The 27876-nt window shown below is 35.2% G+C and overlaps 1 protein-coding gene across 1 annotated transcript; it reads left to right on the forward strand.

The window, feature by feature from the left end:
- Positions 1 to 526: 526 nt before the first annotated feature.
- LOC124353543 (threonylcarbamoyladenosine tRNA methylthiotransferase) lies at positions 527 to 27824 on the forward strand. The gene is made up of 10 exons (XM_046803429.1): positions 527 to 722; positions 10603 to 10891; positions 13021 to 13093; positions 15126 to 15283; positions 17244 to 17432; positions 18715 to 18917; positions 19780 to 19925; positions 20880 to 21060; positions 25388 to 25534; positions 27581 to 27824. The coding sequence occupies exons 2-10, from the start codon at positions 10603 to 10605 to the stop codon at positions 27794 to 27796; spliced, it is 1602 nt and encodes a 533-aa protein (XP_046659385.1). The 5' UTR covers positions 527 to 722; the 3' UTR covers positions 27797 to 27824.
- The last annotated feature ends 52 nt before the right edge of the window (positions 27825 to 27876 follow it).

Raw genomic sequence — 27876 nt, forward strand, 5'->3', positions numbered from 1 at the left:
TAAAAATGAATTTACTTACAGATTTTTAAGCGCACCACTCCATTTAAATCAACGGTATTACCGAACAACTTATTGACAGCAAAGTTAATAACCAATAACAAAATTACCTTGAAAACGTATAAAAAGTTATTAATGTGTAATAACTAAGCGTTTGAAAACCTACACTATAAAATTCTTAAATTCTGTTAATTATGATACACGATAATATGTGGCACTACTATAATACAGAGCCACCAGTTCGGGATTCGAATGCAAGACTCTACAGTTCAGTAAGTACTTACTTACTTCAGGTATGCAGGTATACAATATTATCTCTTTTCCAAATAATATTGTAATGAAACAAGACTTGCTTAAAGGAAGTCAATACTAGGTACTTTTACAATATATAAAACAAAGGCCTCCAATTAAAAATAAAGAATTTGTTCTAGTCTTGAGTTCTGTCTTTCGTTAGGACAACGATGGTTCGTTTTTTATTTATCTATCTTTGGTACATTTTTTTTATATTGCACTGCATATGCGGCATGATATTGCTTGCTAAGCCGTATTTCGATTTTGTTCAAACACTCACTGTGTATTGTGTAGTCTTAGCGTGGTAGTGTTGATTTTGACGCACATATGTCTTCTTGAGTAGTTACAATAATTTACACTGTCAATTAATAATATTGGAGAAATAGAAGATACTCTGGATGAACCTTTAACAAATTTGCATTTTATTAAATACAGTAGGTGCATTAATTTTGTATAGCCTAGCTTTTTCTCAAAATTTATAATTTATAGGAGGGGGTAAAAATATAACTGCATTGAGTGGTGAAAAAGACCTGTACACTCAATGAAAATTATTTATTATGATCTTGTTAAAGGGTGCATAATTATATTGCTTTCATATATTATTGGGTACAGATGTTAAGTGTATTTACTTATGCTATTATGATGTAAGTTGGCCTGAACCTGTTTTGTTTCATATTTTCACCATGGAAATGTATCTTTACATAAATATCTTCACTGAAGCACTTTACTGAGTGACATTAGTACTCCAAGTACTGACTGTAGAAGGTGTCTACCACAGATAACCTGCAAAGTGTCATATCAGGCAGGCTGCAGTATAATTAACAGCCACCACTGCAAATGAGTCATCGGTATTCTTGATTAGGCTGCAGTATAATAAGCGGCCACCATCACAATCGTACGGCAGTATTATCAATTGACATGAAATCATAAATATTCATAACCATCCAAGGACTTAAAGAAACATGTCAGACCAAACAACGTAATAGATATTTTGGTATTTATTTACATTAGCGTGACTATGGAAAATGGACTTTATTTTCATGGGTTGGGCATTTATAGCCAAGTATTACTATCACAGGTGCATATGAACTGGGGGGAAAGTATATTATTGTATTATATTGATGCCTTTCGGACATTATTGCATTAACGAGTAGGGGCATCACGTGATCTGGGATTCGACTTTTGCAAGCTCGAGTTAATTTTTTTTCTAAAAGAGCAAGCAGTGCGCAGCGGACAGGCATCGTTGACAGGATTAACGTATTAGTCAGCATCAAAAGGTGTGCCATGTTACCACTACTGAACTAGGAGGTTAAGAATAGACGCGGAGGAACAACAGTAGTTCAAAATGGCGTCCCTTCTTTATTTGAGAAGGCGCTGAGTAATACCAAACTGTCAAATATGTATAGTGTTGCCAGAGGTACGATAATTTTATTGATTTTATGCACCGGTAAGATACACGATGGGTAGTTATTATCGTACCATGAAAGATTTTTGACAAATTTATACAAGTAACAAACCAAAAGTTAATTATAACATAATTTATTATACGAACATAACATAATTTTTCATTAAATGTGTTTGGTACGATTATTTTATATGAAAGTACGATAATTTCTCGTTGTTGGTATGTTAATCAGTTTTTAAAATCTGGCTATATTGAGTTTGAGCAGACGCGGAGTTATAGGAAACTGTCAAAAACGGAGTTTTGAGAGGATTTAAAAAAATCGTAGCTCCTTTGATTTTTGTTGCCGACGAATTTTTTCTTCAATATTGTTTTCAGAAAAAATTGTAGTTTTCAGGGAAAAAAAATGAACATACCTTTCCATGGTCACGTTAATGTAAATTGATACCAATATTTTAAAGAACTATATGATTCGGCTAGTTTTTAGTTCGAAATTAATGTATAAATATTAATATAATGTACAAATGGGGAGACTTTAATAAGCAGTCTACACTCGTTATTCGATTGCTATTATCGAACAATTCGATATATAAAAATCATATAGAATATGAGTTATAAATAACTGTAGCAAGAAGAATCTCGTACATTACAATTTTTAACCCAAATTTAACAATAACATAATAAAACCAACTATGGCTTAGACTTAGATATCAAAAAACCTTACAATATTACAACTTGCCCAGCTTGATATCAACAAGTAACCGCTTTTGTGATATGGAGGAAGGAATTCTCCCCATGGGTTACCAGGAACCAAATCTACATTTTGAAGCCACTTAAACAGTCACTTGTGAGAAATATCTCGCATATTTTCCTCATATTCATCGCTATTTTCGAAGTTCCGAAATATTAGTTACCTCTTGTCGTTTATTGTTTACATTAAAATTACTATGACTTATAAGTTGAAATTATATGCTAAGTTAAATAAAGTGAAATATTGAATTATTCCTTCGGATAAAAACAATCAAACTGTTCGATAGTAGCAATCGAGTAATGAGTGTAGGCCGCTTATTAAAATCTACCGTACCCTTACAAATTAAAATGTAATATTTAATTACAACAAAACAATAACACGTACTTTATAAATAAAATATAATTAACACAACTTGCTTTTGCACAAAACATAACGATAAATTAAACCTGTTAACTTGTCAACAAACTCTCAACATATTAAAAAAAAATCAATAATTGTTCATAGTGGTTCTTGTATAATTTTTTTACAACATACTAAATAAGTCAATCAAAAGTTTATATATAACAAAAATCACTCTATTGTCCATCAGAGAAATTATTGTCCATCTCAAATAAGTCGTTTACAGTTTTAATTGAAATAAGTCACTCAAAAATTTATATTAAGAAAAATCACTCTATTGTCCATCAGAGTAAGATTATTTCTTAAGTCTTATTAGCACACTGTTCATTATTACATCAAAAACTTGAGTTTATTTAAGTTACATCTTCTTCAAATTTAATTACCTATTGTGTTCATTTTGCATTAATATTCTTCATTATCTTGGTTCACATTATAATTCAAGTATGAATAAATTTTCTCCATTACCTCATTGTATTTCAGACTTCACTTTAAAAAATATTATTGCCATTATACATTATATCTCGCTTCAAAGTTTGTATAAATTGCCATCTAATAACTATTCATCAGTCAACGCACTTAAAATGTTAATTTTTTATCAACATTACAATTATTATTTATATTTATTTAAGTGTATTCATTAATATTTAAATGCATTAGCCAGCTTAATATATCGTAAACTATTTCATTCCATTCATACATTCTTCTATACTAAACATATTTCATATACATTATACTTCTCAAATAAAATATCATATTACTTTAAGGTAATAAACAAAATCTTCCAAACATGTTTTTTTTTTTTTTTTTTTTTTTTTTTTTTTTTTTTTTTTTTTTTTTTTTTTTTTTTAAAAAAAAAGATTAATGCTTTGTTGAACTTCAATACTTCTCTCTTTGTATTTTCTAAGTGATGTAACATGATATGGTCCAAGTTTATTATTTGAGTTTTCTTCTTTAATATAATATACTGTACATCCTACTCTATTTGTAACAATAAAAGGTCCATTGAAAATTAAAAAAAAACTTTGCTGTTACCCTTTCATAACTCTTTGATACTGGATGTTGTAATAATAGTACTTTGTCTCCTGTCTTGAATTCAGTAGCTTTTCTAGGTTTATTAAATTCTAACATACTTCTCTACATTTATCTTGATTCTATTTCTAGCAATTTCAATCTTATTAAGTTGTGACATCTTCTCTCATTCTGGTATTTTAATACAGGGTGACTGCCGGGAACCGGACGAATTTGCAACAGCTGTTACATTGTTGTTACACGTTCTAGGGAGATTGAGGTTATGTCATTGTTTTGAGTGAGCTTTACCATTTTAGTCACGATGGATCAGTGGTCAGTTCAGCATCGTGTTTTTGCATATGACACATTTATTAAAAATGGCGAATCCGTTATCAAAACACAGCGTATCTTCCGACGCCACTTTAATATTGCGCGAAATGACACGGTTCCAAGCCGGAATACATTGCTAAGATGGGTGCACAAGTTCAGAACAACAGGAACAGTATCAAAGAAAAAGCCACCCGGTCCAGCAAGAACAGTGAGAACACCAGACAACATCGCTAGAGTGAGAACTGCTTTGATGAGGAGCCCGGGTCGCTCTGCACGAAGACACGCACAAGAGCTACGCATGAAGCGCGATTCTGTCAGAATAATTTTAAAATCAGATTTGAAATTTCATCCCTATAAAATACAGGTGGTACAGCAACTGAAAGAGAGGGACTATGGACAAAGAGAAGATTTCGCAGTACGTATGCAGGTGTTGTTTACTGATAATCCTGATGTAATGATGTTAATGAGCGACGAAGCTCACTTCCACTTAAACGGTTCCGTGAACAAACAAAACTTACGATATTGGGCTCCTGAAAATCCATGTAACTTTCATGAAAAACCACTCCACTCTCCAAAAGTAACGGTTTGGTGTGCTGTAGGCCACTTTGGGATAATTGGTCCGTATTTTTTTGAGGAAAATGGAGTCACAGTGACAGTGAATTCTGCACGCTATGTTCACATGTTGGAAACATATCTCAAGCTACAACTTCGGAGGCGAGGAATAAACGTGAAAAATGTTTACTTCCAACAAGATGGGGCTACAGCGCATACTGCCGCTGCATCGATGCGAGTTGTGAAGAAGATGTTCCCTGGCAAGTTGATTTCACGTTTTGGTGACGTGCCGTTGCCGCCGAGGTCACCAAATTTGTCGCCCTGTGACTATTTCTTATGGGGGTATTTGAAAGCTCGTGTCTATGTTCACAAACCACGAACATTATTGCAGCTAAAAGATGCAATCACCGAAGAGGTGAATTTGATTGGACAAGACATGTTGATGAGAGTGCGTAATGATTTTCTCCAGAGGTTGGAAACCTGTATCCAGGTTAACGGCCATCACATGCATGATATCATCTTTAAGAAATAAACCCAAACTAGGATAAAAGGTTCCATAAAACATATGTTTTTTGAAATGGTATGTTTTCACCAATATATATTCCACAATTAAATAATTTTACTATATAAAATAAGGTTGTACTATTCATTTAAAATACGTCCAGTTCCCGGCAGTCACCCTGTATGTGGTTCCCAAAATCTACGACACTCTTCTCCTGTTTGTAGTTCCTTTGGTGTGAATTCGGTTGTTGTGTTGTGTAGCTCATTTAAACAATTATTTATCCATGGAATATACTTACACCAGTTTTATTGATCATTATGACATAGTGTCCTAATAGCTCTCTTTATATTTTGTATGTATCGTTCAGTCATGTTCATTTGTGGTCGTCTTATTGGATTAAATATAACATCTATTCCTAAATTTTCTAATGTGGAAATGTATTTGTGACTTCGAAATTGTATACCATTATCTGATTGAATTCTGTGTTGTGTTCCATATTTAGGAAAATAATCTTTAAGTAATTTGTTCAATACAGTGTTAGTAGTACATTTCTTAATTAGATAAAGCATAATAAATTTTGTGAAAATATTCAAAACAACAAATATATATTGTACACCTGTTTGACTTCTTGGTAAAACTCCAATAAAATCACAAGAAAGTTGAATTACATTTGCGTCACATTTAACCCTCCATCGGGCGCTAAACGGAGTTTTCCTCCGTGTATTTTTTATTATTAAAAATAGTACTACTTTTCTGATGTTAGCAGTCGTGTCCCGCAGTGTACTTCACGAGCATCTTTCGGGGAAGCGAAACAATAGCCTCCCGCTTATCTTTGTCAAAATCTGTCAGTATGAGGTCTACTTCCGTGCGAGACTGGACGATTCCTCCGTGAGCGCCCGATGTCGTGTTTGTAGTCCTTGGACGAAATCTCCTTGAGCGCCTTATAGTGTTTAGTTTTTATGGAGTAATAATCCGTGTGCGCCTAAATGTCTGACCTGTGATGGTTTCTTTTTAAGTTTTACAATATATTTTATTTCAATTTTGTGAAATGGAGAATGAAGACGAGAGACTTGTCAGTACAGTACCCGTGTGCTAGGGAACATTTCAGTACTGTTTATGGAGTGAACATTGTCGTTATAAGAACCAGAAGGAAAATGTTTTGAAACTTTGTGTAGTGTTTAAAAAATGTTTAGTAAAGAATAAATTTTGATTTTAGAATAATAATTGACATTACAATTGTATAATATCTCAAGAATTGAAGTAAGTTGTTTTTGTAAGAAGTTAAAAACTAAGTTAATTTCCATATATTATTACAGAAGGTTAAACATTTTTACAATTAATTGCATTATTCCTTAAAATAAATCATGTTGTTACTATACAATAACATTTTTTTAAATTTCGAAATTCTTATTTGGAAAATTCATTACATAAGAGAGTAATTTTTATTTAAATTCTAAAAATGAATATATTACATTGTAATTAAATCAGTATGAATATTTAAACAAATAAAAACAGTTTAAACGACTATAATATCCATTATTCACTAACCTGGAGGAAACCTCCGTGAGCGCCTGATGGTGTTTCTAATTTTAAGCGCCCGATGGAGGGTTAATTCCAACATATTCTGCAATGCTTGGATGTGTGTCTGGTTTACTTTTCTGACATGAGTCACATGTTGATATAAATTGACGAATACGTTTTGCCATTTGTTTGAAAGTAAAAGTCTCTTGTAAGATCTTCAAACATTTGTTTGCCCCACAATGTATATAGTATTCATGACACTCGTGTATCGTAGGAATTATTAAAACTTCAGGTAAAATAATTTTCCAACCATCAAAATTTTGTTTAAAAACGATGTTGTCATAAAGAATATATTTTCTTGGGTACAATGGTGAAATAAAATCCTGATCTGCTTGTAAAGATAGCATACGGTGAATATAACTTAATTTTAGGTCCTCTTTCTGTAAATTAGATATACCTAACTTAAATAATTCTGAGTTCTCCTTTTGACATTTAAACTCTTCTAAGTTACCCTTTTGGAATTTTGAAATATTAGTGAGTGCCTTAATAAGTACTGGACTATTTTCATAGTGTAGAAAATTTAAGATAATCGCAGGTGTGTTATTTTCTACTGATGCGACTTCATCCTTGATTTCGATACGACTTAAAGTATCAGCTACTATGTTTTGTCGTCCTTCACAAAATTTTATAGAATAATTATATTCCTGCAAATTGAGAATCCATCTAGTTAGACGAGAGTTTAACAATCTACATGTTTTTAAAAACGTAAGTGCTTTGTGATCCGTGATTATATTAACATGGTTACCAAGTATTATATGTCTCACCTTCTGCATGCAATGAAGAATTGCCAAACACTCCAATTCTGTTGTAAAATAGTTTAATTCACTCTTCTTAAGTGTCCGAGATATAAATACTAACGCTGCCTTAGCCTTACTTCCATCATCACATATTTGATACAAACGACCGCCAATAGCCTTAATAGAACTGTCAGTCTGAAGAAAGAATTCCTTCTTGTAGTCAGGATGTGATAATACTTCTGTCTCTAAAAATAATGATTTATCTGAAGGCTGTATCCTTTTATGCGTAATCGTCGACACAACACACGCCGCCAGATGGACATGTTGAGCTGTCGAGCAGCGCAGCGAACGGATTTCTGAGGGCTGCGTGTGAAGCAATGGCGCTCCATGTCTTCATCGGACACTCTGGGACGGCCCAGTGACTTGCCTTTACACAGACAACCTGTTTCTTAAAATTGTGCATACCATTGTCTAATGCTCTGTGATGTAGGAGGATCAACACCATTTTTTTTTTTTTTTTTTCTCTTAGGACAAGAAGCTTATAAATTGCACTTAGTCCTGTAAGAACCTTTGCGCTGCTTCCGGAGTGATAGGATATTCAGGATGGGTAAGGTTAGAGAGTAGGGGCCGCCTCCTATCGAGATCCATGAGGAAGAATTAGGGCACTACATCTCAAAGTCATCCCGGAAGAAGGGGAGGCCAGCTCTGAACCAGCCTCTCCAGTCAAAGTAGGCAGGGGGTGGCACACCCTTGTTGAGGTTAACAAGAACCTCTGAGGTAAGGGAGCAAACCCCACCAACTCCAACAGTCTTCTTCCACAGTAGACTAGACCTATCGAATTGCCCATGAACCCCAGAATCTCAACATTTGCGGTTAGTGATGTGCCGCTACTGGACATCCATAAGGTTGCCCAGGTTGAAGTGGCACATCGGTTTTTGCTGCTGTGCCCAGTAGTGGGTTCAACTGGTAGGTATAAACCAGCCAGAAGTGATCCCTGCTGGGTGATCAACACCATACTTATTAAGAAAGTCACGCTGAACAGTTATTACAGACTCACACTGCGAAAAACGTAGAACACAAAATGCTTTTTGTGGTGCAGACGCCATTTTTACTAGAAATGAAGTAGGCGTTCACTCAAGCGCACTGCTGCTACCTAGCGGGAACCATGTAAAACTTTAAAAGATACTCTTTTCAACATTACATTGTTGGCGCATTAGCTCAACAAACAGAATAGTTATGATTTTATTAAATCTGATGATGATTCTTTTTGATACACCCTGTATTTCCAAACATGTTTTTACTTTGAATAAATTTTGAACGATGATGTCGAACTGAATTATGTTTTAGGGTTTAAAAATGTGAATATAGAGAAGTTATATACTTTTATATGTAAAAGAAATGTATTTGTTTCAGATTACATAAATTAACTAAACTTTATTTAAAGTCTGTTTAAGCAGGGTAATACTTAAGATTAATTTATCCAGTCTGAAATGGTATTACTGCTGGTACTGATGCTGTAAAAACTACATTCTTTAGTTAAAATGTCGTAGTTTGTTTGATTTCAACTAAAATAGTATATGACTTTTGGTATATTCACAATATAAAATGTTCCAAGAAAGTCTTCTCAAGTGCATTTTTTGCAACATCGTGTTTGTTCTGACTTTTCTTATAATGAAACACTTTGATTTCCACCTTTAATTCTAGTTTTCATCTCATCACTACAGAGAGGATACTTCAGATTTAAGGAGCTAGCTCCTTTACTTGCTTACCATAGCTGGCAATAATTATTTATGAATATCTATAGGTCAAATGTCTTATTCAATAGTATCAATATTTAAAATCAATAATCATCATCTGATTGTTGGTGGCCGCTTATTATACTGTAGCCGATGATTATTTAAACTACAAGTAACCAAAATCTCTAACCGCATTATGTTGTAGGTATTTCAAATTACAGCATAGCTCAACTGTTTTTTATATCTTAAAAGTAATAATGTAATGATAAATAAAAGCTGTCTAGGCTGTGTGTATTTGTAAAATGTAACTAACAAAACAGTGTAACATTTAGTTACTTTTAACTAGTTTAAAGGTTTTTACTTCCTTTGAATTAATTTGGAACAAGATTGTTATTTAATACATTAATAAAGAGCTGGCAATTTTAATTAACTATAATTAGAATATTTTCGTATTCAATAGTTTAGATCTCTAATTGATAATTCATTTGCAGTGTTGGCTACTTATTATACTGCAACCATCAGGCATGTAATGTCATGTAAGTGGCAGAGTCCAATATCAGACATGAATGAACACGGTTGTTTATGTTACTCCGAGGCTGCAGTATAATAAACACAAACACTTGAGTGATTAATAATTTCAAATCATCGATATTCATGAGTAAAAAGTTTTCGCCACAACTACTTAAACCAAATTACGTTATATTTAAATTTATAATATGTTTGTATGTATAGTCTAATAGCAAATAGTAGATAAGGCCTTCGTAGTACCCAATGTTGTACCCAATGTGTTGTATGGTCAAATTTGAATTAACCCGTTTGTAAATTTATTAGTTTATCAGTCAGATTGAAACTTAAACAGGTGAGATTCAGTAAAACAGCTATTTAGTAAGCTCAAAATTCCAACAATTTATAGTCTTTATGTTACGGAGATCATTAAATACGTTAAAAGTAATTCTACAAAATTGTAGCTATTGGCTGAGTTTCAGTGAAGGGCTAGACAAGTGTTATTTCTGTTTGTCTGTCCGCACAATAGTATGTAGAACATCTCGAGATAGAAATGAGCTATACTTTTGCATTTTTGCATACCTCAGCAAAGCCTGCTACGCAACATATGGTGTGGCGTACTTCTACATAGTAAATGCTAGAATGAATATTATATTTTCCTACTTTAGTATGTTTCTCCCCTTAAAAATTAACAGCAAAATTTAAAACGTGTCTAGGAGGGAGTTGCAGATTTTAAAGATAAGTAAGCATCTCTCCCTAAGTGTATTATTATGATAGCTTAATATGTATGCTCTATCATGTGATGTATCCAGATGCCCGCTGCCTGTAGTGAGATCATAGGTGATATTGAAGATTTGATCTCATCTCAAGATCTAACACCAAAAGAGAGGTACAGCAATAAGAAGAATGTAACTGCAAGGGTCAAAAAGCGAGTCGTCAAAGCTTCGAACATTGAAGAGTTTGTCAATAATGATGATGTTCCTCGCAGTATCATACCGGGAACACAGACAATTTACGTCAAAACTTGGGGATGCACACATAACAGCTCGGACAGTGAATACATGGCTGGTCAGCTGGCAGCGTATGGCTATACTCTTACTGGTGAGTGACTCTTGTAAATGTTACTACCTTAATCGGAAAGTACTTAGAAGAAAATAGGAAAGCATAATGGGAATACATTTTTTTTGTACTTTTAGTACAAGAAGCTTATAAATTGCACCTAGTCCTATAAGGACCTTAGCACTGCTTCCGGAGTAACAGGATATTCCGGATGGGTAAGGGATGGGGGTAGGGGCCGCCTCCTATCGAGATCCGTGTAGAAGAATTAGGGTACTAATCTCAAAGTCATGTTCCCCTGAAGAAAGGGAGGCCAGCTCTGAAGCAGGCAGGGGTGGCACACCCTTGTTGAGGCTAGCAAGAACCTCTGATACTTAGGGAACAAACCTCATCAACTCCAACAATCATCTCCTGCAGTAGACTAGACCTAGTATCGAATTATCCTTGCACCCCAGAATCTCGACATTTGCGGTTAGTGATGTGCCACTCCTGGACATCCATAAGGTTGCCCAAATTTAAGTAACACATCGGTTTTTTGCTATGCCCAGTGGTAGGTTCTACTGGAAGGTATAAGCCATCCAGAAGTGATCCCTGCTGGGTGCACTTCAACATCTTAGATAAGGTGGACAATGCTGTGTTTCTGATGGTTAACTTGTTCTTGTTACAAATGTATTGAAGAATCACTGTAATTATTCCCTTTGTTAGCCAAGAAGCTAAGGTTCAATTATAAGGACCACTTCACATTCTGAGACAATCGGAAATTTTGCCAGTTGATTGTGCCTGCTGAGACTACAATTTTATTGAAATTAATAACGATAATTTTGAGAGAGCCAGCCACAATTACTGGTTATCTGGTTTTATTGTCCATTTAGACTACTTAACTCAATCACCATATGTGTGAGCCCTAAAAGTGTTGACTATCATTTTTTTCTGATCTCTTCTAAAGCAAAAATCAAATTGTAAAACAGTCAATTCATATTCACCAATAAGAATTATACCATCATTATCGGTTGCAGATGCTTAAATTATTCACTAAATAAAATACTGTGAGTTGTATTTTTGTACTTAAGAGTTTTTTACTTTGAATTATTTCAAACTTGCAAAGATTTTTATGCCTGTTGCGGTGTTCTTTTCTTTCAATCGTGTAAGCTCAGATAGTGAATTAACTTAAACAAATTACTGTTTTTTATCGTTATTACTGGTCATTTGTTTCTTGTAGTATTGTATTTCAATTGTATTCATCCCAATTAGCTTTAGGCTAATATCACCTCAATAATAAATAAAGCAATAGAATCCAACACAGAAATAGAAGATGCTGTAAAAAGATATTTGATTAACTTTCAGCCAAAACCATTATTACAGTACACCTTGCCCAAAGAAAATGTAATGGCCCCTTGAGTCAGGTTGACCCCTTTTGGATGACATGCCCTAAAAATTTTAAAACACCCATAGGGTAGCTACTCCCATTAACTCAAAAATCTTGGATCCAAACTCCCAAACTCCACTTGTGGGTAGGGCTTTAGATGGTTATCATGAGATAACTATGGCAAGCAGTCAATATAATTGTTTCTAGGATAAGCTCTCATGTACTTGTAAGCAGTCCAACCATCAACAATGATGTGGAAAACACCTGATGATACTGTTAATCCACTGAATTTATAAAAGAAACATAGGTACAGTCATTAGGCAAGACAAACTGTCCCTTCACTGACGTCCTGTTACTGGAAGTTTTTCAGTAATCTAATTTCAATTCCTTATGTTTTTTCCACACTCTGTAATTTCTCAAAAATTATTAGAGAGCAGAATTTTAATCACTTTATACAATTAATTTTGTTTTTATAGATTAGTTTGTATTGAGCGTTTCAATTGAAACTTGATTTTTAAAACATGACCCTGCCCAATGTTATATTTTAAAATCTGTGTAATATTTGGAAATAAATACTAAAGAGTATTAGTTATCTTAGTTTTTTAGTCCATCAGCATATGTGGTCAGTGTCATAACAAACTTCTAGTTTTTCTATTTCAAACGGAATCAAAACATTGCTAACACAATGTTTTAGATATTTCCTTCTTCTTCTTCATTGGATTATAATTATGTATGAGTTACTATAAAATAATCCTCTGTATTGGAATATCCAGGCTTGGTCATTGACACTAGACCTTGTTTGTTACAGATGAAAAGGAAAAGGCAGATCTTTGGCTTTTAAACAGTTGCACGGTGAAAAATCCAGCTGAGGATCATTTTAGGTCAGGTAGTACTTCATTGTATAACCATTACTTACATAACATTATTTAAACCATATGTGTATTAAAGTAAGTTATGTTTAGTTATAAAAACTAACTTTTAACACATTCAAATTTTCCTTGTTATCGAGAATAAAAAAAATATGGTACTTTTCCTTGTTGACAGTTATAAAATTAATTTTTATTGAAATATTACCACATGTTTCAGGATGAAAGTCTTATCGTCAGGTGTATAAAAATGCGGAAGTTAAAAATAACATGTAATAAAACACACAGATTCAAGAAATAAGACATTTACAGGATAAATCATTTACAGTGCATATAAGAGGTGTGTCCAAAAAGTATCCGACTTTGACGTCTGGCATGAACTGACGTTACTCGGCGGCAACGGCAATCTGATCCCCTTCAAAGTACTCCCCTCCACAAACCACTACCTTATTCCCACTTCCGGAAACACTCCTTAAATTCATTTTGCGGAATGGCTAACAGGTCCTTCGTCGCATTTTGTTTTATTTGTTCAACATCGTCAAATCTTTTTTCTTTCAAAGGAATTTTTTATTTCGGAAATAGCCAGAAGTCACAAGGAGCTATGTCAGGACTGTAGGGAGGCTGTCGTAGTTGGTTGATGTCGTGTTTGACCAAAAAACCCTGAATAAGATTTGAGGAATGAGCTGGCACGTTGTCTTGGTGCAGGATCCAGTCACGGCTTGTCCACAGTTCAGGTTGTTTCCTTCGCACTGCATCTCGTAGCCGCCTTAGGACCTCAAGATAATACTCCTTATTCACTGTCTGGCCTCTTGGAGCATATTCATGATCAACAACGCCGTCATGGTAAAAAAAAACTGTCAGCATTGTCTTGACATTGCTTCGACTTTGTCTTGCTTTTTTCGGCCGTTGCTCTTCGCGAGTTTTCCACTGTGAAGATTGAGCCTTTGTTTCAGGGTCTGTAGCCATAAACCCATGACTCATCACCAGTAATAACTTTTATAAATAGCCCTGGGTCACTTTTTATCAAATCCAGATTGTCCTGTGCGATTTCAAGTCGACAGTTGTTTTGGTCTTCTGTCAGCAGCCGAGGAACAAATTTTGCCGAAACACGGTTTATTTTAAAATCTTCATGTAAAATGTTACAAACTGACAATTTTGGTATTCCTAAATTTTCTTCCAGCTCTCAGACAGTCAATCGACGGTTTTCATTAATTGCTGCACGAATACGTTCGACATTTTCAGCATTTCTGGCCGTTGAAGGCCTGCCAGATCGGTCTTCACTTTTCACTGATATGCGGCCATTTTTAAACCGCCTAAACCACTCTTTTATTTGTGTATCGCCCATAGACACGTCACCATAAAATTTTCGTATCATAGTAATCGTCTCTGATGCTGAATGGCCAAGTTTTTGGCAAAATTTAATGCAAATGCGCTGCTCAACACGTTCAGTCATATTGAAATGCGACGCACACACATGGCAGTACTGTACGGAACAGAGTGCTGTGACTCACTGAGTGACCGGATCGTATTCAATGCCTAATATGGGAAGGATTAGGCTCGCCCCTCCCCTCCAATAACCGGTTCGAGCCAATCGGTTACGCCGCGGCCGCCTACTGGTCGGCGGTCGGATACTTTTTGGACAGACCTCGTACATGGTAGACCTATTGCACAACCACGGACACAAACTGTACCGGTCGGCAGCGTAAACACTCCTGACAATGGGATTTTCGTCCCGAAACATGTAGTAATAATTCAATAAAAACGTATTTTCGAACCACTGTTGACAAGGTAAAATACCATATATTTATCTATAATTATTTAGAGGGTATTACATACATGGATTTATACAATATAAAACTACAGCTGAGAGCTATTTTTCCTCACAAATGCCTTCTTCATTATGACACTTGTGACAAACAATTTTTTCAATGATCTCATAGAATTCTGTCACTTGTGAACTGTGCCACAGATTACACATACTATACCATTGGGTTTAGCTTTACATTTAACGTTCAACCTTTACTTACTGGGATCGGAAACATTACAGGAATGAAATCGAGGCAGGAGTGGGCCGAGGCAAGGCGGTGGTGGTGGCGGGGTGTGTGCCGCAGGGGGCCCCACGTGCCGACTACCTCAGGGGCCTTAGTGTCATCGGTGTCCAGCAGATAGACAGGGTCGTAGAGGTTGTTGAAGAGACTCTTAAAGGTAACCAAGTAGAACGGAATTGGTTCAACTGACTGTTCTTAAATTTGACATGGTTTGTAAATAAAAATGACGGGATACTTTTTTTATTTAAAAAAATCTAAACGTAATATTTCTGTAAAAAATCATGGTTTGGTCAAAAAGTTTAGTGTTCTTAAATCTGCAGTAACGAATTTTATCACGTTACTATTATTAATTGTTACTGCTTAAAATTATTTGTAGTCAACTTATTACTTAATGATGCAAACAAGATCTATCTAAAATGATTTTCAGTTATGCCATGTGGACACATAAGTACGTACAATATTTATACCCCAATGTGGTACTGTCACTTCATTACCTAGGCTAATTAGGGGGAAAGTTAATTTTTTTGTGAAATGCTTTTGAAACCATTATACAAACATGTTGAAAAATGAAACATGTTTCATTTATTTTTGTTGTAGTTGAAACATGTTGTTGTGTTGTTGGAAAATGTTGATTTTTGTAACATGCGGTTTTAATTAGTAACAAATTTTTAGAGAACCTCCCAATTTTTTAAAATTATAAATTCAATATATTTTGATATTTATGTTTAATATATTTTTTGTATGAAAAGAACTTTCTCGGTTTAGAGCTCAATATTTCATTACCTGTTCTGATTTAAAATTTCAGTTATTTCAAATATATAGGAAATACCTTTTTGAATCGCTTTGTTTTAAAGTACTGTAGATGAATGTGTGTAAGATGCTGAAAAGCTGAGCATTAGCAAAGGGGTTTGGCAAAATTTCGGTCTGTCGGGACTGTTTGTCTCCCTGTCTGTCCACAGGATTGTCAAAGACAAATTAAGCTATAGAGTTGAAATTGTGTATCAATCTTCATTTCTAAATAGGCATGATCAAGTACGATGATAGTGCATATCCACACTTTTTATTTGTGGTTTGCCTGAGAGTTAGCAAAGCCTGTCACTTAAGAGAATATCTCGTTCTCATGATTATAAATTAAACTACTGGTTTGAAATTTAGCATGAAATATCATTTCTGTCATTAGCGAAGCATTTTACGCAACACAGGTCTGGTGTATTTCTACCTTGTTCATTTGTAGAATTATTTATTACATCCCTTGGTTTGCTACCGTACTTTATTTTGATATTGGTTTTTGGTTGTGAACAATAAATTGAGATTGAAATAGAGGCAGATGTAAATAAGCCTGAGTGGCAGTGGAGGGAGAGTCAGCAGGTGAGAGAGAGTTATTTATTTAAAGAATAATAGAGAAGAAATATATCCATCACTTAATTTTCATGGGTTTATTCTTGTATCGTACACAGGTCACTCTGCTTCACCACAAATCTTCCTGGTGGGAATTCTGGCACTTATATCGTTGTGTTATCTCAAGGTTTTTGTTTCCCCATTTATGAGTCATATACAACAATGAGGGGTATGAGGAAGCTTGACTCCTCACAACAATACACAAAACCTAATACATCTTTTTAGAAACTCTTAAATATGAAATGAGTGATGAACTCTAAATTTGATCGCCTTCTTTAGGCCAGAGAAGCCAAAGCCATCGTGACTTCTATTGGATAGTGTCAATTGTAAGTTTTGGGAATGAAATCAGAATTTAAATTCAAGATAGATGTGAAAGTTTTTACACAGTGTTTTGTATTTCTTATCACCAAAATTATCAAACAGTCACCCCCCCTCCCCCACAAATTTAAAACTATACACAGCAATGAGTGGATGTAACAGTGTTTTCGAAACTGTATTTGGCTGTCTTGGCTTAATCACTCTCGTAAGCTTTGACAGGTGTAGTGATTCACCATTCACAAAAGTATTTTTTAAACCACTAGAACAGTAGACTTTTGTAGTCATTAGCAAAATGTGCAGGGAAAAACAATCCATAAGACTTATTAAGATAAGCTTTATGGTTTATTCCATCTTTTTAACATTTAGTTTATATTGTGTCATTTCATACAAGTCTGATGTAGGTAATTCGGTGCGACTATTTGGTCAAAAGAAGGTGGCTGGGAAGAAACTGGGTGGTGCTTCTCTCACTCTGCCGAAGGTGAGACGCAATCCTCTTATCGAGATAATAGCCATCAACACAGGCTGCCTCAACCAGTGTACGTACTGCAAGACCAAACATGCCAGAGGGGACCTGGGAAGCTATCCTCCAGGTATGTAATGTCTGGATGTATGTATATGCATTATCAATAACACAGAGATCACCTGTCGTCAGTGCATCCAAAGTATTGTTAATTAACAAAAATGATATATTTTTAAGCTTACACAAAGCTTTGTAAGCCATACCCAGCAGGATCACTTCTGGCTGGTTTATTCTTTCCAGTTGAACCTACCACTGAGCACAGCAAAAACCGATGTGTCACTTAAATCTGGGCAACGTTATGGATGTCCAGGAGCAGCACATCACTAACCGCAAATGTTGAGATTCTGGGGTTTAAGGGCAATTCGATAGGTCTAGTCTACTGTGGGAGATGACTGTTAAGGTTGGTGGGGTTCGTTCCCTAAGTTTCAGAGGTTCTTGCCACCCCCTGCCTGTTTTGACTGGAGAGGTTGGTTCAGAGCTGGCCTCCCCTTCTTCCGGGGAGACATGACTTAGAGATTAGTGCCCTAAATTGTTCCTCATGGATCTCAACAGGAGGCGGCTCCTACCCCCAACCTTGCTCATCTAGAATATCCTGTCAATCCGGAAGCAGCGCTAAGGTCCTTATAGGACTAAATGAAATTTATAAGCTTCTTGTATTAAGAGAAAAAAAAACAGCTATACATGCAAAACATACACAAAAAATTACATTTAGAGTTCGACAAGCACATAAAAGTCTCAAGGTTTTGTCATGGACAGTGGTTGACACCCGCGACTGGTAATGAATTATGGGTAGCAGCATTATTCATAGTCATCGCTGATAAGTCTGTTGGGTTATTTTTGAAACATCTGGTTTTGTTTATGGACGGAAATTGATGGCTCATGGGTCAAAATTTCTTGTACAAAGATCAATTAAAAGTTCTTATAAAAATCATAGGTAGTGTAGACATAAAGGAACAACAGAAAGTCAGGTTCTAATCACTTTCTCAATCAGAAAAAAAAAATAAAAAAAGGATTGCAGTCACAAAACCACAACTCTTTCTGCTTTAGTTATCATCAAGAGCAGAATACTCGTTGAGGTGATACTGCTCCCGTCATTGCACATTTTTCATCCATACCAAGAATATACTCTGTGTGTGTGAAAACCTGCCTATAAAGTATTTTGAAATAGTAATGTGTAAGTAAGACCATAATAAAAGTCTCAAACCAGTTCTTACTCAGAAAATATTAAATGTGATTTACTATTGAAGTCAAACCTATCTTAAACGTGAATATAGCAAAGATATACTATTTTATTTCTCAAAAAATAAATATATTGAATCGGTTATATTTTCTAAATCTGAATGCTGTTGCAGAGGAGATAGTAGAGCGAGCGCGGCAGTCGTTCTCGGAGGGTGTGAAGGAAGTGTGGCTAACATCGGAAGACACAGGGACTTACGGAAGGGACATCGGGAGCTCACTGCCTCAGCTGCTGTGGCGATTGGTCGACGTCATTCCAGAGGATTGCATGTTGCGCGTAGGCATGACCAATCCCCCGTATATTTTAGAACATCTAGAGGTGAGCGGGCTTGTCTCTTATTTACTAGGGATGTATTACTGTATTTTAATGTAACTGATTGCAACATAAAATTTATTTTGTAATTTGTTGTCTAATTTTATTATTTTATTGGCTGAGTACTAGCAAAGCCTACCATTTCAGGAGGCGGAAATATCTCATTTCTCCTATGTCAAAAAAACTGACCTATAGACTTGAAATTTCGCATGAAGCTTCATTTCTCTATGAGTAACACAGAGTTTGATGATGGTACATGTTACTACATGGGTTTTGGCTGAGCGTTAGCAAATATTTTTACAATGGTCTTTTGGGTAATCATGATAGCAACGAGAAAATGGTAAAATAAATATGTACAGTCATTTGAGATTTTAACATGTGATATTTTTATTCATAGTGTAAAAAGATAAAATAATAGAGAGGAAAGTCAGTATTAAAAGTCAATGACAAGATTTTATTTTATTGTGCTCTTGCATTGTGTACCCTCACTAGCTCACCGGAACTTATTATTTAACCATTAATATGAAACCTAATTTAATTTTTTTTAATTTTGAATGTATCATGTGGCGAAATATCTCGAGAAAGATTTCATCTGTAGATTTTGAATTTTGCATGAAACTTCAATGCTACATAGACAAGAATGAGTTCTGTAATGGCGCATGTCTATCCAGTGAAACCTGTTATGTAACACTTGGTGTGGTGTACTCATACGTTGTATATTTTATTTCATCTAAACATAACTTTTTCCTATCAGTTGTCAAGTTGTCACCTGGTTGAAAGATCTCATTTGTATTCTTTAAGTCAGCATATTTTTAATGTTAGCAACAATATCTACGTAAAAAGATAGCATCGGTGTGTTTCCTTGCAGGAGATGGCTGCCATATTGAGTCACCCACGAGTGTACGCCTTCCTCCATGTCCCAGTCCAGTCCGGTAGTGACTCTGTGTTGGCTGACATGAAGCGGGAGTATTGTCGGGAGGACTTCCTCAAGGTCGTGAACTTCCTGCGGCAGAGGTGAGCTTCATTCATCATATCAGTCTGATCCTCATATATTGCAATATTGTGAGGCACACAGAAAGCAGTTTTTATTTTCTAAAAAAATGCAAGGATTGATACAATTTGGAAACTGTGATTAAATATCTCCAATAGCTCCATATCTCTTGTTTTCAAACGCAATTTGCAAAAAACTCAATCCATTTTATAGATCAGTTATTCCATTTTTATACAACTCTTACACCATTTCACCCAACCAAGGTTAAATGAATGAATTCTTCCACTTTTTTTGTGTCAGAAAATCTTTTTACCCAAACTCAATTTTATTTGGTACTTTCTGATTAAACAGATGCCACTGATAATCAATGGGATTTAACAGCTTTGGGTGGGCAGTTACACAATAAATACTAACCGTTAGGTTAGGTTAGACCTAAATCGCCTAACCACATCAGCTGCAGCGTGCTTTGAATAGTTGGCCTCTGTTTAATCAGAAAGTACCTTTTATTTTAGTAATGTACAGTTTGTATGTAGGAAATCAAGACTAAATTATTTTTTTCTGAAGAATCCAGAAAACTTTCACAAATTATTCAAGGAAAGCTCATCTATTTTCAACGTTTTTGATGGCAGTGAGCATTTTTTGTACTATCAAGGACAACATGTTTTTAGTAACTTAAATAAAATATTCAGGAATTGTATCATTCAGAAGAAGGTTTGTTACACCTTAGGAGATATATCCTGGAATCTCATTGCATTAAAAAACATTCTATTCACTTTTAACACATATTCGTCAGTAACGATGAATGGGTGCCAGATATGTTGTCATGCTGTTTGTGCGTTTCTCACAATTTTATCACATTATAGTGGTTTGTTGAATTTTAACTATTTGCGAACAGTGGATTTTCAGCTCAAAGGGGAATTAGTGAAGCAGATTCACATCTTAGGTAAGTTTGAAATTAATGAAAATTCTTTCCAAAGGGTTCCTGGGATCACGATTGCTACGGATATCATCTGTGGGTTCCCCACAGAGACCGAGGCTGACTTTGAGGACACAATGAGTCTCTGTGCAGACTGTCGTTTCCCCTCTCTGTACATCAACCAGTTCTTCCCCCGCCCAGGTACTCCAGCCGCCCGACTACCCAGAATACCCCCAACAGAGGTGAGTTTTGGAAAGCTTTATTTGAATAATTTATTTATATAGACATAGAATTTTGTGTTTTTCAAAGCTCGCGTCAATTCTATTCTCAATCTTATGCAGTACATGAATTTTCAGCAAGTTAATCTCGGTGTGGCTAGATAGAACACCCCGGGCTTAGTCATCAGCTTAATCCATTTCTTGAGATAAGCTATATTTATCTCTCAAGAAAGACTATTTAAGTCTCTTGAGATAGGCTACATCCATCTCTTCAGATAGGTTACATCCATCTCTTGAAATTATGTTCTATTGTCTGAAATGAATTCACAGTGGAGAGAATTGGCGAGTAAGTGGTATGGATGAATGTAACGATTGTATGTCTGAATGTGGTATTGTGAACGAATGTAAAAATTTTAGATTTATTCGGTATGACCTTTGCCACATAATTGTAATATTATCAACGGCAATAAAAGACTTGACTTTGACTTTGACAAGGAAGAAAAAAAAATATTTCAACTTTCTTTCTAGGGACTATCCTAATAATGAAATTGCTAAACTGAATTAGTTTGATATCCTTTTGAATTTTTCTTATCGATGCTGCCAGTGAGGATTTTAAATGTTGCATGGTTTGAAAAATAATGTAACTCTAAAAAAAGCTGACAGAAATAAGAATACATAATTGTTTTTTTTTCTTCTGTCTATGTTTTTATGTGCAACATTTTATGTTCGGACACTTTCAGATATACTTGTAATTAGGGAAAAGTTATATTAACCCTTTGGATGCCAGCCCATTTTCCAAAAGTACTACCCAGAAACGCCAAGGGCATTTACAGAAGTTTTGCAAGCTTTCACTAAATGTATCATAACTTTTTTATTTTTTAACAGATATTGATGATTTTTTTACCATTATTTTTCTTATGAAATGCCCTTGTTCTGTTGGTAAATTTTAGTTGCATAAATGTAATTTAAACTTATAAAAAAGTTAAAAATTAAGAAAAAAAATATTAAAATTTCCAAAAAACATTTTTTTTAGCACAAATAAGTGGTTTAAAAGAAAATGTATGCTGATTTTCTGTTATATCCTAGTAAACTATATCTAACCCTTAACCTAATTACAGAATTTCAAAAGCCTACCTTATATAGAAGTCCAGTTATGATTTTTTTCACTAAATGTGACACGGGCACAGTTTTTGTAATTTGCATGGACGTTGTATGTAATGTTACACTATATTCACAAATCAATATTTGACACTATACAAATCGGTACTTTGGGATTATACCAACCACACCACTATGAAGAACACAAAAATATAAATTTATAGATATATTATAAACAAACATTGTAGAACGAAAAAAACAACTTTTTAATTACAAAATTACAAACTTACAAAGATTATCAATTGTTAATGAGGTCAGATTCGCTTAAACTTTTTTCAATGAACTTAGAACATTATATAAAACGATGTATTTGAGTAACAGAATTAACATTCCATCAATCAACAAGCATTTCCAGGTATTGTGATCGGTATTGTGGTCGCTGTTATCTTATCTTTCTCGAGAATCCCGATTACGGCAGGCCGCGCGGCATCACACGATTATTTAAGTTTTTTGCAAGGTACATAATTGCCTTTCCATTACAATTCAATTTATATTTCTGATCAGCCCCTCTAGAATTATATTTACTGATAGATACTATCTCGAGGGATATTTTTCTTTCGTTGACATCAGCGCGAGCTTCGGAAGCACCTTCGGCCGGAGGCATTCGCATTTTGGGTGGCGGAGTTTGATCAAGAATAATGACAAGTTTTGTGTGTTTTTTTTTTCAATAAAGAGTTTAGTTTTTGTTTGGTAATGTTTGTTTTTGTTGAATTTTTGTGTTTGGAGAAATGTAGGGGTAAAATACGAAAGTACAACAAAGCGAACGGGCGGCGAGACTCTGCAATCACGTTATCTACTACACCGCTCGACTTTGACCTCTGTCTGAGGATGGGGAGGGGTTTGCGATAAGACAATTCCTGTTTTATACTGACGAAATATTGTTCTACGCTAATCTAGTAATCAGTAGAAGCTAAATTTCAACTGTCTGAGTATGGGGAGGGGTTTGCGATAAGACAATTCCTGTTTTATATCGACGAAATATTGTTCTACGCTAATCTATTAATCAGTTGAAGCTAAATGTCAAATAACGATTCATGTCTGGGTGTGGTCTGTATAATCCCAAAGTACCAATGAATCTAATAAAAGGGGCATAGTAAAAATGCCCTAACAACAAAAGTAATGAGAGAATTACAAACGTAAACAACGCATAGCAACACGAACGTAACCTCAATCTCGACCAAACAATTCAACAGCTGCGAAGCTCAAATACGACCAAACAAACAGTCCATAAACGAATTAACTACTTTGTGGTTGCAAAGCAACTAATCGACTATCGATTAGTCAAAATTTTGCGGCAATAAGATGAACTATAAGAAAATTACAGGTGAAAAGCGTGACGTACCTATATTACGGCCGTTGGCGATTTTCAGTTGAGTAGCCGACGGCCGTAATACCGGTACGTTGGCATCCAAAGGGTTAAATCAAAAAGAACCATTCAATGATTTTGCTTTGGTGCTCATTAACAGCTTTACTAAGGTCAGTTACTGTAGGGAAAAAGATATTTCTTCAAGTCCTGGAGCAATATAATTGAAAATCCTTAATTTGTTTGTGAAGTTTCATTATCAATTCCACAACTTCTTTTACAAAGTGGCAATTTCTTAATTCATCTTATTTCTTTACAATCACTATTATAATATGAATAGGATAAATATTAACTAGACTCACAATAATATAACAAGTAATTAATTTATGTTGATTGCTAAAACACAACTGCTTAGTAAGCCTAATACCAACAAGAAAAGACACAATTTTGTCCAAAAATATTTACCAAGTAATCAAACAACAACCATTTCAGTTTGTTGAATAAGGATTTATGAAATAATACATGCTACCATTTCTTTAGAATTACTATCAATTTTCACTAATTTGCCTGCCAGTTTGACTCACAATTCAACTCCACAGATATCTTTAAACTGAGCAAACCTCTCAAAAATATGTACACATGTTGAACGACCATCATAATCTTGTTACAACATTAGAATGATTATAGCATCTTTGATGTTAACCCATTGCGGATCGTATTTTTTGGCGTGCGGGCACCAGCGGGCGCGAATTAATTCACGGTCAGCAGCCGCAAGAACAGCAATGGTGCGCCACAGTATCGCTCGCTATTGTATACTAGAAAATTCAGTTGCAAAGGTATTCGTTCAGATGGAACATGGGCCTGCTGGGGTTTCCGTGATGTAGGAACGATAACACACGAGCAAGGTTACGGCGTGGCAGGGATGATGTCTGAATCATAGTCTAAATAAAGCAGATCGGGGCGAATCGATTGCAACATCCGGGCCATTGTCTAGACTAAACCCACCAACATGTACGTCTGCGTCGTTTAGTTGTGTTACTAACCTCAAAAGTATTATAATAACAACTGAGGAAAACACCCAATCAGAAGCGCTAAAAAGCAGAGAGTAAACTCATATGAATGATTTTTCAACTTCGACATACAACTGCGATATGTAGGATATTTATAAAACTTTTGAAAATTTTAAACGTAGACCGTTGTTAAACACTCTTAGTAGACAAGTGAAGATGATCGCCCGATCTATCAGACATTAACAGAACTATTTGGAGGGAAATTTAAAAAGCAGACCGCTTTTGCGACCTCAGCTCGTCACCTTGCCGTTAGGCTCGGCCGCTGCGTGACGAGCCCAGCTCATCAGTGATCCGCAATGGGTTAAAGGCCTTGTGTATTAAATTTAAAATTATTAGAAAATCGTGTATTTCTTTTACTGCAATAACTTTAGAATGGTTTCTGTTGCGTTATTCTAAGTGTGAATATAAATATCATATATGCTGTATATATGCTTTATATGCTCTTATTCATATGCTGGTTGATCTGAATCCTCAGCATTTTTTAAACAGTGTCAAACCGCATAACCTTAAATTATTACCTTATCGTAGACTGAGTAAGCTAGGAAGAAAACTCAATTAGTACGTTAATGAAATCAACAGTAACAAGCTACGGCCATTTTATCATTTGTTAGTCATAATAACAGTTTAGTACTTTTTTGTCACACTTCCTGTATGTATACCACAACCAACACTTTAATAGTTTTCTATTTATATGTGAGGTCATATAGCCAAGAGATATGTATAAAAATCTTTACTTTATCCTGCAGATACTCAAAATTGACTACACAAAATTTCTGTTTACGTGCTCACAGTGTTGTAATGTCTAGCGACTCTGTGACAGGTGAAGAAAAGGACCAAGAGGCTTTCAGAGCTGTTCCAGTCGTACGAGCCGTACACTGACAAGCTCGGCACCACACAACGGGTACTCATTACTGAAGAAGCTTTCGACGGCAGACATCTTGTCGGACACAACAAGTTCTACGAGCAGGTACTAAAATTTAATGAGAGTGGTTCAATAAGTCTGTGAAAGTCAGAAGACAAAAGTGTTGGTTACTAGTGAAGTTGTTTTTCAGTAATTAATTCTCTTGAAGGACCAAGAATATTTTCAGTTGTATTGGAGTATATTCTGTGTATTAGATCTAGTTGGTGAATAATAAAAGAAAAGTAGGTATTTGTTTTAGCAATATCATTCTTGTTGCAATTTTTTATACTGTGTGATAAGTAATCATTAAGGAACCTATCTCTAGAGGTTGTGGATCATTTCAATAGTGCTAGAATTTAGTCTTTAATTTTTCTGGCCACAGCTCCTTCATTGGGATGAAGCCAACATAATACATCGGGAACCACATTTCTTCAAAAGGAAATTAATTGAGGCAACATACATTAAATTGGCAGACCAACCAATCAGTCAACCATCAGTCGAGATTAGGCCGCTTTGGTTGCCAATTCTAAAAAATGAACTAAAGAAAAAACCAAAAGTATCAAACGGATCAGATATTTGTAATAAACCAATGCGGAGTCACAATATGGTTTTAAGAAGTTCATCTCGCATGAACCAATAATAACGAAAGGGCCCATTCCTGTACCCCTTCCCTTTTATTTCCGCCATCTTGTTTTAGCCAGCCGTGACGATTACCATTGGCTAGTCCCTCTGGTCAGTCGTAGGTGGTTAGTAGACGAGTGAAGACGTATTGTGACCTGTATTCCGTAGTTCAGTTTTAATGATTAGTTTGTGTATAGTTTTTTATTAAGTGCATGTTTATAGAGTTAGTGAAGTTGACAAACAACATGTAGGTTGTGATTCCTGACTTAGGCGTGCCACAACGCTTTGGTAAGATTTGTTTATTTTAACCTAGTTTGTAATTATGTATTAGGTTAGTTATTACCTGAAGAAGAGATCAGATTGCAGATCTCGAAACGTAGTGTTACTGATTTCTTGTTTCACTGAACGGAACGATGGCAAAGCAAATGTCCGGAAAAATCCTGTTTCCTTCACAGCTCCAGAAAGTTGAGCTGATCTGTTTCTGTGAAGGGAATAAACATTTTTTTCTGCCTAACTAAAATGTATTTTTTCCAACTTTTTTTATTTAATATTATAAAAATTCTTTATTGTCATTATGTTATATATTGTACTACAGCGATAGTTACTACAAATCTACTCTGTTCAAAATAATCTACTAAGTTTCTTAATTTCTCAGAAATGTAATAAAACAGTCTCCATAATTGCTAATTTTATTGTTTCCTGCTAGGATTATCCGTAGTGTAACGTAGTGTTTAGTGTGTCGCACTGATAATTGAAGGGTTGCCTTTTCAGTCCAGCTGCGAGCCATTGTTCAGGTACTTTTTCTCATCTGATTTAGCTAATCTTATAGGACCTGTCAAGACAAAAGTTTAAAAATACAAACAAACAGATCAACTCTTCAGCTGAAGAAAAAGGCTTTGTCTTTTTTGATGCACACTCTTCTCCAGCACCTCATTGCTTGGACAGATATTTCGTTTCAGGCATGTACAGGGAAATCCATATTCAATTCTTGAAGGTTATGGACAACTTCATTACACACAATGAAGTAACATCTATAAAATCATTATCTAACTTTGGTGGGAAGGGTTGATTCAATGCGAATGTTGAGTTCATCTCCATCTTCCGTTTAGTGCAAAGTCTGAATCTGACTTGATTCCTGGAATCTGGAGTCAATGTTTACCTAAGGAGATGCAAAATAGTCTATGACAAAGAAGCTGAAAACAACTGTTGTGCATCGTTTCAACATCACAGACACCTGGGCTACAAAATCAAGTGCAATCGAGATGAAAAGGAGTTCTCATTGTCTCATCAAATGCACAATTGAGTGCACTACGATGTTTTAGACACAATCCAAAAGCATGGCGGACCAACCGAGTCTTCTGAACTCAACATTCATGATCATTAGTATTTGATTGAGCAAATGTTTTTCCTCGTTACACTATGATTCAGATACAACTCTGGGATACCAGTGAGACCTTTGTATAAATTAAATGTTCCAACATTCTGTTTCAGATATTGGTGGAGAATAGACCGGACCTGATGGGGCGTTCCGTGGAGGTAGTGATTACGGCTACCAAGAAACACTGCATGATAGGCACCCTCAAGACCGAAGTAGTGAAGCCACCAACCAGACCAAACATCTGTAGTGTGCTTCAGCCTTCTCTGTGTTCATTTGTACTGGTTGCCTTATTAGCCAAACTTCTATGGTTTTTATTTGTAAATATATGAAAGTGTAATATAAAAAGTGTATATGAAAGTGTGTGATTAATTGTCCTAGTATCCTCCAATAATAACTTTGTCAGTAAATA

This window comes from Homalodisca vitripennis, chromosome 2 (genome assembly GCF_021130785.1).
Source record: "Homalodisca vitripennis isolate AUS2020 chromosome 2, UT_GWSS_2.1, whole genome shotgun sequence".
In the NCBI taxonomy this organism is placed as follows: Eukaryota; Metazoa; Arthropoda; class Insecta; order Hemiptera; family Cicadellidae; genus Homalodisca; species Homalodisca vitripennis.